This window comes from Fomitiporia mediterranea, assembly GCF_000271605.1.
Source record: "Fomitiporia mediterranea MF3/22 unplaced genomic scaffold FOMMEscaffold_5, whole genome shotgun sequence".
In the NCBI taxonomy this organism is placed as follows: domain Eukaryota; kingdom Fungi; phylum Basidiomycota; class Agaricomycetes; order Hymenochaetales; family Hymenochaetaceae; genus Fomitiporia; species Fomitiporia mediterranea.
Window position 1 is genome coordinate 3,380,331 of NW_006760390.1, and position 15,109 is coordinate 3,395,439.

Sequence of the window (15,109 nt, forward strand, 5' to 3'; positions counted from 1 at the left end):
AGAAGGTCGAGCTAGAAGCGCATAATTTTATGCATGAATGAGTCATTACAATAAATTGATTCGCCGATTGAAATAATGATCGACTTGACCGAATCGATTAGGGAACTTTATCACGTAACATTAGTCACATGAATGATTTATAAGCGAATCCCAGACTTTCCTCTGTGCGCACTTGCCACTGTTCATCTACCTCTGCCTCGTACCTCCACCACTCCGTCGTTATATTCAGAATTATCCACAGTCAACATGGGTAATGATGGAGGAAGCATTCCGGATAGGCGCGACTTGGTAAAAACGAAGGCCAAGGTACGTATTCAACTTGACCATTCAGCTTTAGCCTAGGAGACTGACCTCTTCTGCACAGGCAGAGCAAGCAGACAAGGCTAATCAGGTGAAAGCACGCTGGTTCTTCTGTGCGTTGTCAAAGGTATGCCAGATATATTCTCACCCGCTGTTTTGCTTACTTTACTAATAATGATGTATCTGATTTTGTAGCGACCTTTGCAAGAGCCGATTGTATCTTGTGCGCTCGGCAAGCTGTATAATAAAGATGCCATATTAGAGTATCTACTTGATAAGTCGGCTTATGGTGATGGAGATGAGATATGTGGACATATAAAGTCATTAAAGGTGCGTGATGTATTTCATTTGCACGGCTCAAATATGCTAAATGTGACTTACTTGTCCAGGACGTCAAGACTTTAAAGTTAACGCCGAACCCCGCTCGACCAGTATCTGATTCACCAACCGATCGTGCACAATTTATCTGTCCGCTAACACTGAGAGAGATGAATGGTGGAGCACCTTTCGTGTACTTCGCCACGTGCGGTTGCGTTCTTTCGCAGGCTGGTCTCAAAGCTCTGTCAGGTTCGAATGGTTCCGCGTCTCCTTCGTCGTCGGATGAAGATCGAGGGAAGGAGAAAGATAAGGAGAAGAAGGATGCTGGGTCCAAGCAACTTGATCTCTGTCCTCAGTGTGGTGCTAAGTACGAACGCATCATGGACGTCCACATGCTCAATCCAGACCCCGAGACAGAAACGGGCATGCGTGCAGCGATGGAGGTCCGACAACGCGAAAAAGCAACAACAAAGGGGAAAAGCAAGTCGAAGAAGAGGAAAGCTGCAGAGGGAGGCGAAGCTGACTCCGAGCAGCCACCTTCGGAAACGAAAAAGGCGAAATCCATGCCTATGCCATCTTTGAACCCGACGATTGCTGCTGCCAGTCGAGCGGTAGCTAGCAGTCTCGCAGAAGAGGAAGCAAAACGCAAGGCGAGTATGAGTGATGCGGTTCGGAGTTTGTATGAGAGCAAGAAGTCTGCCGTGAAGGAGGGTGATGCTGCATGGATGACTAGGACTTTCAATAGAGTGAGTTGCTTGTTCGCAAAAATTGCACCTTGCTCGAACTAACTTGCATTTTATAGTATGCTTGAATGGCCTTGCTTTCTTGTCGTGTATTTTGATTCGGTCGTTTATTGTAAGGGTGTAAATTATTAATACTCGTCGGCTGTATCACTATCTTGTAACAGGGATTCTTATTCTGGGTGTGTTGAACTCCGTTGCATTCTGGTGTCCTCTCAGTACGATACTTTGACCCACTGTATTGCGTGTGAATAGGAAAGGAAACAAGTCTAGCAGTCGTTTCACTTTTTTGCGTAAGGGCAAAAGCCACAGAACGATGGAGCCATGCTGTGCTGAGCAGTGGTACGGACGATCAATTTGCCTTCTCAACCAAAACCCGCTATCTTCAGTCTGCAATACCAAACACACGTACTGTAATACAAAACAAAGCCATTATAAGTATCCACCGCTCCTCCCACTACCAAACCTATCTCCCAAAGAACGAGCATCAGAAATGAGTTTACCACGCTGCTTCTCGTCCATGAGCTTCCCACCGACTGACATGTCTCGAGCATGGTCCCATATGACCGCTGGTTCTTCATCGCCAGCTTTACTCTTCTTCTCTTTCTTTCGTTCTGATTCGTGCATTTCAAGGAGAGTCTTATCGCGTGATGATTTCTATTATTCAAGACAGTGTTAGAGTAAATAGGGAACGAGGTGAGGAAAGACGTACGTTATGCTTCTCAACGACTTGCTTCAATTCCGCATCCCTCTTTCTCTTCCTGCGATCTTCTTGGGGATCCAAAGCATCTTCGTCGACGTTCACGGCTCGACGCTTCTTCCCTGCAACTTCATCTGCAATGCGTTGTTGTCGTTCTTGGGGTGTCTCCGTCCACAGGTTGTTTGGTGCTGAACGTGAAGCTGATCCACTTCCACGGGAGAATTGCCGTGCTTTTAGCTTCGTTGGGTCACCAAGGTCTACAGGAATAATACGCCATGTCAGAAGTGTTTCTAGAGATGGAGAAACCACTGAATACGTACGACCGAGGAGGTCAGAAGATGAAGGTGGGACAAGCATCCACTCATCGCGTTTTGGTTTCTTTGGTTTAGCTGCTTCCTATAAACACGATATTAGTATTGCGGTGCCATTGAAACCTGGTGGTGAATTAAGCATACCTCGACTTCCCGTCGTCGTCGTTCCTCCTTCTCCAGAAATTCTCGTACACCCTCACTCACACTGTCAGTAGTTTGTACTCCTGCAGGAAGTGGCATTGGTCCGTAGTCGTCATTGTCGCTGTCTTCTGCATCGCTGTGCGATTGCCGGTCGTGGCCAGGCAGAGAAGGCCCAAGGACTCGACGCGGCGGTTCTTCTGAAGGTGTTCGAGCAGGCGAGACTTTACTTGCGGGACCAGCGTTTACTCCAGAACGCTTTGCGAGTAGGTCAGGAGGGAGTGCTGGCCCATAGTCGTCATCGTCATCCTCGTCTTCAGGTGCGCTAGGCGACACAGACGGTTTTGTTAAGTCTCTTGGAATTTCAGGGCGTATAGTTGCTCCAGGAGCTGTCGCAGGCCCTGGCCCAGTCTCAATATTTGTATTCTCTTCACCCCCCTCATCCTCTTCAGCGAGTCGTTTCTTGAGTAAATGTTCAGGTACTTGAGGACCGATGGATGTCATGGTGGTTTGAAGTTCAGTTTCGAGCCATGATGCGCGAGTGACCAATTAGGTCATACCGATACTATATTTGGGTCTTCTTCAATCACCTGCAGGTTACAATTTTAATACAATCACAGCAGACAGAATATGGTATATCATATTCTAATGTGTCTACTGAATCCTGACAGTAAAGTTTAAACACGTAGGAAACTAAATTTTATTTACTTGTACACAATGTTAATTTGACTTTCTGAAATTTCTTTGCACTTCACAGTAGCTGAAACCGTCATTGTAATAATTTGAATTTGAATGGACTAGAGACTATGTTTTCTGGTAACAATATTAGTTTAGAATAATTGTAGTGATTTATTTATGTAAATAAATCTAAACACATTTGTCAAGTATCATAAAATACACAAGTTAAGAACTAAGCACATCTTATCTTACTGAGTCACAGTTTCTAAGCAGTTTGGACGAATCTGCAAGTTGAGTTAAAATTATAGATACAAGATAAGTATAAAACTAGATAGTTATTTACATGTATACAATTATATAACAACTCTCAAAAATTATCCTACCAGATCTCTTTTCTTTAACACTATTCTCTTAGAATGACTGTAATCTACTGAAGCATTCCTTTGAGATCAAACATTACCCGGAAATATTGTATCCATTGTACTCCGAATGGGCATTGCAACATGCCTCGGGTTCACACGTTTTCGACGCTGGAAGCAGACGTTCACTAAAGACGTACAGGTACTTCATGTTAATGGGTTGAATACCGAATTTCCGAAATCTCTTTTCTCTGAAGGGGCAGCGGTGCGAGGCAAATGAGTTGCTGAAAGCAGACTGGAGGGAGCAAGTTCTGACGCTGGGCCGGTAACCTCCTTTCACTTAGAGCGATAATCGTTCTGCGTACCTTACTAAAACATTTGCAAGGCTGTAATGTCATTATGAGTCAAGCGAGTTACAGTAGAAACTCGCAATCCAAAATACTTCATTCCATATATCGTCGTGCACCTCGTTCATTTGAAGCGAATCAGCTTAGAGCAACGTTATTTCGACCCTTGGAGTAATGATAAGGAATACAGATAAATGTGCGTGTGAGGCAAGTAAAAGACGACAACAGAAAGGTAATAACACAGCAGGTAACCAGCTTATGCTTAAACTAGAACCGGTTCCGCTTTCGTGCGGTAGTCTTTCCATAGTCTTGCAGTCTGAATGATAAACGTCAAGTCAGTTGAATACCAACATTTTCTACTAAACCTAGGTATATTTTGAAGCTTACTTGAATTTCCTTCCCTTCGCAGCGTCCACCGAGCCTGAGGAGCCCCGTGGTTCATCAACGTCCATCGCCTCTCCATCGCCCCGCTCCCTATCATACATGCTACCCCGAGCCGTACGGCCCGAAGCTTTGCTCTCCTTCCGTACATCTGAAAGTGTAGCTTGTACGGCTCGCTCGTGTTCTTCTCGTTCAAGTCTCTTAGCCATCCCTTGAGATGCAAGCTGCGCGAGTTGTGCATCGAGCGTGGAGAGTACAGCGGAGGTCGTACGTGCCCTGCCCAGTAATAAATCGAATGAATCTGCATTAGAAACTCGTCTGGGCATAGACGAAAGTTTAACTCACCAATCTTGTAAAGAGTTCAGTAGGATCTCTAACTTTCCCGGTCCAAGATCTCGCCCGATAGTACATTCTACCTCAAACTGTTGTTCTTTCTGATCGAGTTTCCCGCGCATGATGTCGAGATAAATGCCATCGATGATGAGGTCCTCTAATTCACGGATGGTCGGTACTTGTAATGTTCGTAAAAGTAATTCGTATGGAAGAATCTATGATGCGACGTATAAAACGGAAGTTAAGCAATATTATGCAGGAAGAATGCTAGGAAATGGTACGAACCCGATGGTCGAGAGTAAGTGAGACGATGGTCAGGAGTCGTAGCTTTGTCCGTTGAGCATCGTTCAAATCCGGTAGAGTCGCAGTCTGTTTTACATCTGCGAAACTATTATTAGTAGTAACAGCAGAACAGAATGCAAATACAGCTTACTGTTGTAATCCTCAAGCGTCCCGTGTGCGAAGACTTGCAAGAGTGTCAGATATGGCGCCTGCTCGGACTTCGACAACTATATGCCACATTTATGCAACACTTATTCATTAGTGACGAATCCCGGTTCATTCAGCATGTATACGAACCTCCTGTATATTCGGCATCTCCAACAACTCTGAGAATACGAAAACACCAGGTGCAGCCGTCGCGTCCATTATGAGTTTCGCCGCCGCAGCGCCTTTGGCGGATTTTGACATCAACAAGAACGGTTCTAATTTGGATGCTGTATTTGCTGAGAGATCAAGCGCCATTTTTATCTTCCCTTTTGTAATACTATTGTCGAGTTAGTTATAGTTCTCTCGTTGAAGTGCTCAAGTTCGTCGAGACTGAGGAGGAAGGCGGTGGCGGCTTAATGTGAGATTCCTTGACGCGCGTGCTGAAGTGCTGGTGCCGCGTATTGTGCACGTGCTCATTCCTCCCTCCCAAAAGCAAAACAGAAAGGAAAAGGCTACAGGTATTAAATGCGTTCGATTTATATGTGTTTAAAAAAAAGCATCTATAAGTCCGCAATATGCTCCTACGAGGTCGGGTTTGCATGCTTCAGCAGTTCTTCCCACTGAAACTCACTCGGGCTCTCGCTAAACACCCTCAATAACTCCGCCCTCTCCTCCTCCCTGTTGGCTAGATAGAATCTCTGCAGCCCAAGAGCAAGCAGCTGTGCTTCCTGCTGGCTTAAGAGATATCGTCCGGTATCAGAAGGTGAAGGCGTAAGCTCGCCACGGAGCAAAACGAGTTGGTGACTCTGTGCAAGTTCGGGATATAGCGTAAGCACGAGATGGGGAGTTGCAAACGTTGCCCGGGTTTTGTATTCCAGAAGAGGTGTGAAGAGAACTGTTGCGATAGGGTGGACTGGCGGAGAAGATAGTGCATCTTCTGGGAGAGGTAGATCGAGGACACTAGGCGTTGGTATGGACGGTGCAGGATGGAAGGCCCACTGCATGAAGAAAAATTCGTATGCAGGCTCTTGCTTCTCCGTAGTTCCTTCTGCAGACTCAGTCGCTTGGGAAGCTTCACGTATAAGAGGAATAATAAATGTTGGGTGTTTCTTGCCCGACTCGATCAGTGTCTCGTACGTTTGCAATGGAACAGAGGCTGAAAGGTAACCTCGCCCAGTACCTCCGGATCGAGAAGCATGAAAGGCTGTCCAGAGAGCAGATATTTGCTCAGCCGTGTGCGGGGTTCGCAGAATTTTGTGGATATCCATAATTTCTGCCAGATGCTAGTGTTCGTTTGATGATGAGGATACTAACCATGGATGAAAAATGAATAGATTTTGCACACCTTTACAGGAGATTCATCTTTCCTCTCACTCTTTGCAAATGCTGCAGGTTTGTGACCGTTGCTCTTCCTATCTGCTTCAAGCTTCTTTGCTCGTTGCTCCTGAAGTGTTTGAGCTTCAGGTAATGGCTTCGGCTTCGCACTCTGCTTGATTCTCTGCTTCAACTCGTCCACGGAAACTCCCTGTCTATCCAGTATATCCGATTGTAAAGGAAATAAGTACGAATACGAGAATACAAAGACAACTGTAGACTCACTGTTCAGCTCGTTTCTGCACCTTGTCAAGGTAATTTTGTGAAATATTCAGACGTAACGACGTTGAATGATAGTCACCTAGATTAGATAACGATTTCAATGGCCGATACAGACGATGTCGCCGAGCACAGCGATTAAATAGGGTGGACAACATATCTGTCCCGCAATGTTGCAAACAAGACGATTGGACTACTTGTAACTTAGGCCAAAAAATTGAAAGAATTGTCACGTGGGAGATCTCACGTGGTACTCTCATCGGCTATTGACATTATCCGGAGGCCGGACATGACTGTGTATAAGATCGGCGTCTGTTCACTCGTACGTACCGACAGCTTCTTGCTTACTGACACCTATTCGTACCCCAACAAGCTAACAATTTGCGAAGAAATGACAGAACGTCTGAAGCAAGTTGCAAGTCACCTCACAACCTCATACCCGAATGGTCTTTTAAACGGCGAAGTTGTGATTGTAACTGGTGCATTCTTCCTGGGCGAGTTGATTATTGGTCTTACTATGGTGCTAACAAACTTCGTGCATTTGGGATTGTTAGGCGCCGCACAGGTCCGTTGTTTGAATGAAGGTTTAAGACTAATAAATGTCTGATACCGATAAATACATAGGGAATTGGACGGAGCTGCGCTCTGCTTTTCGCTCGTGAGGGAGCAAAGGTCGTAGTTAGCGAGTCGGTATCCCGTCTTTCCCTTTTGAACTGGTTGCTGATGTGCTACTTAGTCTTGACGAGGCAAAAGCTCAAAAAGTTGTGGAAGAAATCAAATCTGCTGGTGGTGATGCACTTGCAGTCGGCGGGGACGTCGGAGCAGACGATTTCCCAGAGAAAATCCTCAAAGCGACAATCGAGTATGTTTCTTTCCATTTTACAATATTCTATAGGCGTGATGCAACTCTTTATAGTAAATTTGGAAAACTCAACCACATTGTTAACAATGGTAAAATTTTGAGCGTCGCAGTCCTATGTAATCGGATTGGTCTCATGATTATGGTTGTTGCATCCAGCTGGCTTTACATATGATAAGATGCTGCATACAATGTCTGACGAAGCGTTCGACGTAATCATGAAGATTCACGTGCGTGCACCATTCCGGCTGATTCGCGCCGCTGCACCTTTCTTCCGCGTAAAGGTGAGTACAATGCACGATACGCTAGTATGCTTCACTCTGAATGGTGACATGAACTTATTGTGTTTTTAGGGAGGTACTAAAGAGAATCGCTCAATAGTCAATGTATCTTCCGTGGCAGGATTACATGGAAATACCGGTCAAGTTAACTATTCTGCCGCCAAGGCTGCCGTCATTGGTATGTCGAAGACAATTTCGAAGGAATGGGGACCGTTTGGTGTGCGTGCCAACACCGTTGCGTTTGGATATGTTCAGACGAGGTATAATCCCTATATGGAGGCTATTACTGCATTTGAAATGTATGCTAAAAACGAAATCCAGGTTAACAGGTGCGAAGGAGAAGGGTGAAGCAATCATTATTGACGGCAAGCCAGTCGCTTTGGGGATCCCAGGGGCAGATCCGAATAGACCCGTACCACACATCCCACTCGGCCGAGCAGCGACGACGGATGAAGCAGCTAACAGCGTTCTCTTGTAAGTTTTCCACAAAACTCTGACAACCCGATATCCTGATTGCCACGTTTCACCACGTCATTAGCTTAATCTCCCCCCTGGCGGCTTACGTTTCTGGCCATACACTCGAAGTTGCAGGGGGCGCAGGCATCTGATATCTGTTGTTTTTGTCAAATTCATGCATTTTTCCTGGTTATTTTTGTGTTAAGACGAATGTCTCCACAATATTGGTTCTCTTCAATGTCTTCAATGTAGTGGTACGCACTTGTGAATCTACAAGCACTGTAACATCCGAATCCTCAAGCGAGCTGTCCTTTCATTAACATATCATTGATAGCTTAGATCAAAGTTATCGCTGAAAGATCAAGAAATTCGGAAGTTGGGCCTTTGTTTGCTAATGAATAATCCGACAGCATGAGTGCTTCTTCTAATTGAAAGAAGTGGAGTATACAACACACCTATGTTTTCAGAGATGGCTTTCTCTAATTGTGAGATGTGAAAGCTCCTACTTTTCAAAAAAAGCAATTTACATAGTACCCGACATAAAGTAGCCAATTGCAGTTTAGAAGATAGGCGTCGAAAAAGAAAAAAGTATCTGAACCCGACCCGGATTGAACGGATGACCTTGTGGAAGCTCCTTTTTAGGAAGGTTATATTCCATTTCTGGAATCACACGCTCTACCGCTGAGCTACGGGTCCTTAAGCCTACTTTGGGGAGTGATAAAATAAGATTACGGTACATAATATTGTGAATCCACGAACGCAAAATACTCTACGCCGTGATAGATCCTTGCTCACAATTAACACAAATCTTTGATTATAAGCGAGTAACAATATTACAGTATGTAATTTGAGTAAAGCCGATATCATCTGTGGTAATGCACGTGACTAGAATGCTGTTGTTAACTTTGAGTCAGAGGCTCAGAGCACTTCAAAGGTCAATTGTCCGCTGACTCCCGCCCGTAGATGAGGACTAAGGTATTTGTTGTACGATTTATTTAACGCAGATACATTTCTTTCCAGAACTTCCTAATTCTTTCAAATCTGTGCTCTTTGGTCAAGGCTCGCGTCGGAGTCCTTCCGCCATTTGGCCCCCGAGTATCTTTACTCCAAGATCATACATATTCATTTTACGGACTGTATCCGCCTGTCGGGCGATGTCTTCAATGTCGTCTCCAACATCGAGGTAACGCCCGCGAAGAGCAGTAGCACGACCTGCTGCGAGATACACGCATGTCTGACCGCAAAGCTCTGGCCTGGTAGGAAAACGTTGGCGAAAGGAATAAGTAACTAGAAGGAGCAAGTCTACGTACGTCTGATCCATTACGTTTTCATACACATTTCGAATGCGATCACAAAACTAGAATCCAAAGTGCTCAGTAAGACTTCTAATGCCGCCCTACTGTTGCTTACCCCTGGCTGCATTTTATCGACATCCGGATGGAGCGAACTTAGCGTCAATTCTGTTTTCACGCCACCTTTGACATTCACGGATTATCGTCAATTGACAAGATCCAGCTAAGCTCCCTAGAAATGTTGGCCGAATTGACGTACCAGGATGTAATGAATATGTGTGGATCCCTGACTCCCCGCCTGCTTCTGTATCGAGCTCAACTTGAAGGACAGCACAAGCACGGATGAGCGCCGCCCTTGATCGAAGCAATATATTTTAGAATATGTATATTTAGCTTATGGAGGAGTGGCTCACTTCGACACAGTGTACGATGACGCTCCGGCTTTACACCCAGCCAGTTCGGCACGACGGCAATGAAATTAATTCACAGCGGATTAGAAATTCGCAGAAATACTCACGTATACTCAGAATACCGGCACGACTCACAACATATATGATTGACCCCTCATTCCGAGCGCGCATTCCAGGTAGGACCATCTCTGTAAGCATCATAGGGCCCTTGAGGTTGATTTCCACAATACGCCACCAGTCTTCTCCAGGTGTATACGCGAAAGGGCGAAATAAATTCACTCCGGCGTTAGCAACTAATACATCTATACGTCCAAAATCATTCTCGATTTTCTTGACTGTAGCTTCGACAGCAGTACGATCTGAGACGTCTGCTACGCATACGAGAGACCGTGTTTCGGGATACTTGCTGGCAACTTCGGCCGCGAGAGACTCGAGTTCGCCGACTGTGCGTGAGAGAATTGCGAGGCCTGATGCTCCTGCCTTTGCGAAGGAGAGAGCTATGGCTCGTCCGATTCCACGGCCTGCTCCGGTGACGAATACAATCCGGCCTTGCATGCTTGAAGCGAGTGTTTGTGGACTTATAGCTGGATAGACGTCCTTGTGTAGCCTTGGTGGAGTGCCGGCATTAGTAGTACCTGCATGCGGGTCCGGCATAGATGACTTCTTTTATGATACTGACCAGGTCTTCTGGGCTAGGGGGACGGCTACTGAGGTGTGTAAGAGGAGCGTATGGATGATGTGGCTATCACAGGTCTATTTAATAAGGGACAGCGATAAGAGGCGTAATGGACTATTTGTCTTCATGCTTCCTGATCGGTGTTGCTTGATGCCTTCGTGGTTCTCAATTGAATCCGCGAATATTTTCACAGATCGTCTATTTTTGGTTCGTGCACATTGCAGTGTCTCAGCTCGCGTAAGTTTAACCAAACCAAATGCGTATGAGCACGGGAGGGCATATCATGAGCTGAGCTGTGAGTTGATTGTCCTGACGTCGATCCCGAATGTTCGGTTTACGACTGCATTGGATACATTTGCTGATCACGTCGTGTATATATGAACTTTACTGTGGAACAGCATACACAGAGCACATCTCGTCTACCATGGGTTGGAAGTTCTCCCCAGGTACGAGCATCATCCTGCTTGCAACGTCGAGTCCGAAAGAATCATCTTCACGAGGAGTATGCGAGGTGAGAGAATAGTCGATTGTATGCGATGAGTACTATCAATAAATAAGAAAGAACGACAAGTTGAGACAGAAACAAGAAAAACTAGTGAAAATACAATCGACGTACTTTTTGAATATATCCGTCTTCTGGGTGGAACGAGTACGTATGTACATCTCTTCCAGTGCCGATATCAGATGTTGGCGGTGCTAATGGTGGGAGCCTGGTCTTGCTTCTTGCTTTCTTCGCAGGCCGTGCATCCCCGTTTCGTTCGTCTTCAAGTTCGGCTGCTTGTTGAGGTGTTAGGCGGTACGTCCGTGTCAAGATTAGATAATGCGTAAATTTGTATGGCTCAGCCTGCATAGAAATGCATAAAAACCCAAGAACGGTCACGACGATATGGAAGAGGTCAACGTACGTCTTCATTTGCCATACGAATCTCATCAGCGAGCATACGATACATTGGCGGGACGACTTGTACAGGCATGTTTATTAGACGTTCACTGAATATGAAGCCAACGTGCTTGTCTGCCTTCAATCCCTCGGTATCAAAAAGAGATTGAAGCGTCGCTTGTAGCAGAGTATGTCCAGCCGATTTTTGGAGGATGTATGATCGGAGAGCTTTTATTGAAGGGTGGTCCTGCACGCGACATAAGTAAGAATTAGGCCAAGAGCAACCCCAGAAGTCCAAACTCACCTGGTGAACATGCATATTCAACACACTGAGATAAGCGTATGGATCACTCTCAATCCCATCTGTCTTTACTGTCGTGCCTAAGAGCGGCTGGGACAAGATAAGGTCCGCTAGTTCATTCAGAGAGAATAGCTCTGAATCAGATTGGAAAAGTTGGGAGAGGAGACGCTTGAGTGCTGGGTAGTCGACATTCGGATTTGGGTCGAAGAACTCGAAGTCGACGTTGACAAGACTCTACTGATAGTATGGTCAAGTGACGAGTTCTTTCTTTTTACAGTAAGTGGACGAGAATAATGACTTACGACTTCACTGTCACTGCCTCCTTCGTCTTCCTTTTCCTTTCGTTTCGACATGCTGACTAGAGTGCTGTCAGAGAATGCTGTAGTCTGTATGATCGACGTCTGCAAATTTCGTGTTCAATCTCCGCGACGTCATCGCCGATCGACGGATACGGACGGATCTAGGCTTCCACGTCCCCTTTGCTCCTCCCTTCATTGCTAATGTAATGCAACATGACTCTGCTGTTATTGCACCAGAATTGTCGAACCCTGCCGGAGATAAAACTGGATAATGTCTGTTATCTTCTGGATAAACAAGGATATTCATCAGACCCGGTGCCGAAACTTAGAACCCTGGCGTACCTCTCTAGACTCCTTAGACTCTCACCAATTCGTTCGGCTTGCACATATGGCAAGAGCTATGCCCGACGCGTTCCGGGCGGGTCTCACCCGTACAATATAGCAGTGCAATCCTGCAATACTCCGAACTTAAATAACCGCAACACCGCGGGGCTCTCAGGCTGACTCTTGACCCACAGCGACGATGCTCCCAAGATATGCTACATTCAGAGTGTCTGGTGTTCGTCCCAGATTGACTCAGCGTTCTCCTGCTTTACATGTTACCCATTATCTGCATTCTACCTCGACACCTAAGCCGATAGTTCCTCGTATAAGACGCGTTCGATTAGGTGCTCTTGCACTCACTGGTGCACTCAGTAGCTCTGTCTATCTCTGCCTCCAGCAGCCCACCCAAACTGTCTCCACCTCAGATGTACATCTCGATGACGAAAGAGAAATACACAGGGATCGTCAACAGCAAACGCCGCTGACGTCTCTTATTCGGACATGTATCGTCTATTCTTTGTGTTCAATTCCTTGGCTGGTTGATTACTCCCCAACAATTTTGTCGGCTTTAACGTCTGTTCCGGGACTGAAGATGATTACTGAGGCTGTTGTGAGGGTGACTTTCTTCTCCCAGGTATGTATTTGTGCCACTCTTATGTCTATATTATCATCGGCTACTTATTTCATAATTTGGCGTCATTGCAGTTTGTTGGTGGAGAATCCGCTCTAGAGACAGTACCGGTTTTAACACAGTTACGTGCGGAGAACAAGGGCGCGATTTTGAACTACAGTGTTGAAGTGGATGAAGACGAAGTTTCTCGAAACTCAGAAACCAAGAATCCCGCGCATAAGCAAATCGTGGAAGAGATAATCCGATGTATTGACGTTGCCGCGGATTTTGATGATCAGCGAGCAGTGAAACTAGGGAGGCAAAGTGGGAGAAAGACATGGGTTGCTGTAAAGCTGGTATTTACTGCTATTTATCTTCTCGTTCAGAAATTGAGGGTCCTTGCTTGTAGACCGCCCTTGTTCCTGATGCGAAGACGTTCATCAACTTCTCCAAGCACCTAAACAATGCCCGACCACAGTCTTCTCGGCCCATTCCTTTTCCTGGCGTCCCACGACCCACAGACTTAGAAGTTCTTAATACTAATCTAGTAGACATACCCACATCACCTCTCCTAGTAGACAATGATGATATAGTCACGTTAAGAGAACTCAGAGACGATCTGTACAGGATCTGTCGGAAAGCAAAGGAAAGGGGTGTGACGATTATAATTGATGCTGAACACAGGTGGGTGTATTCCCTGTTCTTTTCATGTATTTGGAACTGACGAAAGTCTGTTTTTTTGGTACAGCTGGTATCAAGTATGTTGCTTCCTTGGGATGAGGGATAGTTTTAAGGAACTGACCAATCAAATAGCCTGCTATTGAAGCATTCCAACTTGCACTCATGCGTGAATTTAATCGGTTACCGACGAAATCATCCCGCAACCAAGATGTAGAGTTGGTGCAGCCCCTCGTTTATGGAACTTTTCAAGCATATTTAAGAAGGTAAGATAAAGATATACTCGATTGGTCCTGCATCTTTCTGATATATTTGCTTTCTTACCCTAGGACACCTCAACAACTCGAACAAGCTATCCAGGACGCACAAGAAGGTGGTTATGCACTCGGCGTGAAGCTCGTGCGCGGAGCATATCATCAACTCGAGACTTCTTCGCATAATCGGTTTCGGAATTACAGCGACTCTCAATCTTCTTCTTCCTCGTCATCTTCGAGCATCTCACCGGATGAGCTTCCACCAGTTTGGCAAACGAAAGCTGAAACGGATGCTTGCTTCAATTCTTGTGCTCGCGTGCTTATAAAGCAACTCGCAGATGATGTCAAGGAGAAGAATCGGCGCGGGATGTCTACTCCTCCGAGACTTGGGTTGTTGTTTGGTACGCATAATGCGGGGAGCTGCGAGCTTGTGCTAGATACACTTGTTGAGGAGGGGCTTGCTGTACGAGTTCGCGGGGAGGATGGAAATAAATTGGTGAGGATTAGTGAGGATGTACGTGGACGGGTATGTGTTGGGCAGCTTTATGGTACGTTCCCGCCTTTACAGTCTAAAGTCAGCTGAGACTCTAACTGTTTATTCTACGCCCGATACTAGGCATGTCAGACACGCTTTCTACCTCACTCACCCAGCGTACCTCCAGTTCTTCACAAGACTCCTCGTCTGAGCCATTCGTCCTGAAGTACGTTCCTTATGGTAACTTGACACAAGTTATGCCATACCTCAGCCGACGTGCGATTGAGAACAAATCTGTCCTTGGTGGAGAGGGCGGAGCGAGGGAAGAGAGGAAGAGGATCGCGAGAGAGATCGTGTGGAGAGTTAGGGAGGTGCTTTCTTTTGGACAGGTGAATTAGAAGCGAATTGGGGTTTTAATCTCTTGGCTTGGGGATTTGAAGGATGTAGAATTTCTCTGATGATTTGATCTGGGTTTTGTAGAATAAGAGGCAGCTCGAGTATATCAAATATTGTAACGAATTACTGTGAATTGAGACTTAGTTATGAGTGAGCTAACAGGAATGTTAATGACGTTGTAAGGTTGCTATTCAACAATGGTCAGTTGTTCCCGTCGCGTCGACATAATCCGTTAAGCAATATTGCACCTCTGAGTCTGAGTGTATGATCGGCTATGTGCCATAGCCGGTC

General features: G+C 45.8%; 8 protein-coding genes and 1 non-coding gene across 9 annotated transcripts; 3 read left to right on the top strand and 6 right to left on the bottom strand.

The window, feature by feature from the left end:
- The first annotated feature begins 198 nt into the window (after positions 1–198).
- FOMMEDRAFT_122385 (DUF602-domain-containing protein) lies at positions 199–1,623 on the top strand. The gene is made up of 5 exons (XM_007266086.1): positions 199–306; positions 365–427; positions 496–630; positions 690–1,364; positions 1,421–1,623. Exons 1-5 carry the CDS (start codon positions 247–249, stop codon positions 1,427–1,429), a joined length of 942 nt encoding a protein of 313 aa, XP_007266148.1. The 5' UTR covers positions 199–246; the 3' UTR covers positions 1,430–1,623.
- Positions 1,624–1,736: 113 nt separating this feature from the next.
- Positions 1,737–3,011, bottom strand: FOMMEDRAFT_140465 (uncharacterized protein; the record flags this gene model as incomplete). The annotated part of the gene is made up of 4 exons (XM_007266087.1): positions 1,737–2,015; positions 2,071–2,315; positions 2,379–2,454; positions 2,514–3,011. 4 exons carry the CDS (start codon positions 3,009–3,011, stop codon positions 1,791–1,793), a joined length of 1,044 nt encoding a protein of 347 aa, XP_007266149.1. The 3' UTR covers positions 1,737–1,790.
- Positions 3,012–4,019: 1,008 nt separating this feature from the next.
- FOMMEDRAFT_107333 (uncharacterized protein) lies at positions 4,020–5,433 on the bottom strand. The gene is made up of 6 exons (XM_007266088.1): positions 5,185–5,433; positions 5,039–5,114; positions 4,891–4,985; positions 4,618–4,820; positions 4,279–4,548; positions 4,020–4,207 (listed from the first exon to the last, which is right to left on the bottom strand). Exons 1-6 carry the CDS (start codon positions 5,347–5,349, stop codon positions 4,159–4,161), a joined length of 858 nt encoding a protein of 285 aa, XP_007266150.1. The 5' UTR covers positions 5,350–5,433; the 3' UTR covers positions 4,020–4,158.
- A 182-nt stretch (positions 5,434–5,615) lies between these two features.
- FOMMEDRAFT_155700 (ATP11-domain-containing protein) lies at positions 5,616–6,785 on the bottom strand (the record flags this gene model as incomplete). Its single annotated transcript, XM_007266089.1, has 3 exons — positions 5,616–6,317; positions 6,380–6,563; positions 6,634–6,785. 3 exons carry the CDS (start codon positions 6,783–6,785, stop codon positions 5,616–5,618), a joined length of 1,038 nt encoding a protein of 345 aa, XP_007266151.1.
- Positions 6,786–6,958: 173 nt separating this feature from the next.
- Positions 6,959–8,511, top strand: FOMMEDRAFT_19769 (short-chain dehydrogenase/reductase SDR). The gene is made up of 8 exons (XM_007266090.1): positions 6,959–7,192; positions 7,252–7,313; positions 7,364–7,489; positions 7,544–7,578; positions 7,646–7,770; positions 7,840–8,027; positions 8,089–8,241; positions 8,306–8,511. Exons 1-8 carry the CDS (start codon positions 7,019–7,021, stop codon positions 8,373–8,375), a joined length of 933 nt encoding a protein of 310 aa, XP_007266152.1. The 5' UTR covers positions 6,959–7,018; the 3' UTR covers positions 8,376–8,511.
- A 305-nt stretch (positions 8,512–8,816) lies between these two features.
- On the bottom strand, positions 8,817–8,919 carry FOMMEDRAFT_t32. The gene has a single exon. It is a non-coding gene; the product is annotated as a tRNA-Trp (tRNA).
- Positions 8,920–9,277: 358 nt separating this feature from the next.
- On the bottom strand, positions 9,278–10,579 carry FOMMEDRAFT_155702 (NAD-binding protein; the record flags this gene model as incomplete). Its single annotated transcript, XM_007266091.1, has 6 exons — positions 9,278–9,476; positions 9,534–9,580; positions 9,634–9,698; positions 9,775–9,869; positions 9,929–9,956; positions 10,033–10,579. 6 exons carry the CDS (start codon positions 10,577–10,579, stop codon positions 9,278–9,280), a joined length of 981 nt encoding a protein of 326 aa, XP_007266153.1.
- A 406-nt stretch (positions 10,580–10,985) lies between these two features.
- Positions 10,986–12,135, bottom strand: FOMMEDRAFT_133794 (uncharacterized protein; the record flags this gene model as incomplete). Its single annotated transcript, XM_007266092.1, has 5 exons — positions 10,986–11,144; positions 11,218–11,445; positions 11,507–11,728; positions 11,786–12,016; positions 12,085–12,135. 5 exons carry the CDS (start codon positions 12,133–12,135, stop codon positions 10,986–10,988), a joined length of 891 nt encoding a protein of 296 aa, XP_007266154.1.
- Positions 12,136–12,604: 469 nt separating this feature from the next.
- On the top strand, positions 12,605–14,900 carry FOMMEDRAFT_107343 (FAD-linked oxidoreductase; the record flags this gene model as incomplete). The annotated part of the gene is made up of 8 exons (XM_007266093.1): positions 12,605–12,832; positions 12,878–13,039; positions 13,111–13,371; positions 13,425–13,703; positions 13,768–13,773; positions 13,829–13,959; positions 14,023–14,495; positions 14,564–14,900. 8 exons carry the CDS (start codon positions 12,605–12,607, stop codon positions 14,818–14,820), a joined length of 1,797 nt encoding a protein of 598 aa, XP_007266155.1. The 3' UTR covers positions 14,821–14,900.
- Positions 14,901–15,109: the final 209 nt, after the last annotated feature.

Excerpts from the sequence above, each read along its gene's own strand:
- FOMMEDRAFT_19769 (XM_007266090.1), top strand. The coding sequence starts at position 7,019 with ATGACAGAACGTCTGAAGCAAGTTGCAAGTCACCTCACAACCTCATAC. Across the intron at positions 7,490-7,543 it reads ATCCTCAAAGCGACAATCGA|TAAATTTGGAAAACTCAACC; the intron begins GTATGTTTCTTT and ends AACTCTTTATAG. Across the intron at positions 7,771-7,839 it reads CACCTTTCTTCCGCGTAAAG|GGAGGTACTAAAGAGAATCG; the intron begins GTGAGTACAATG and ends TTGTGTTTTTAG.
- FOMMEDRAFT_107333 (XM_007266088.1), bottom strand. The coding sequence starts at position 5,349 with ATGGCGCTTGATCTCTCAGCAAATACAGCATCCAAATTAGAACCGTTC. Across the intron at positions 5,115-5,184 it reads AGATGCCGAATATACAGGAG|TTGTCGAAGTCCGAGCAGGC; the intron begins GTTCGTATACAT and ends TGTGGCATATAG. Across the intron at positions 4,821-4,890 it reads CACTTACTCTCGACCATCGG|ATTCTTCCATACGAATTACT; the intron begins GTTCGTACCATT and ends GTCGCATCATAG.
- FOMMEDRAFT_122385 (XM_007266086.1), top strand. The coding sequence starts at position 247 with ATGGGTAATGATGGAGGAAGCATTCCGGATAGGCGCGACTTGGTAAAA. Across the intron at positions 307-364 it reads TGGTAAAAACGAAGGCCAAG|GCAGAGCAAGCAGACAAGGC; the intron begins GTACGTATTCAA and ends TCTTCTGCACAG. Across the intron at positions 428-495 it reads TCTTCTGTGCGTTGTCAAAG|CGACCTTTGCAAGAGCCGAT; the intron begins GTATGCCAGATA and ends CTGATTTTGTAG.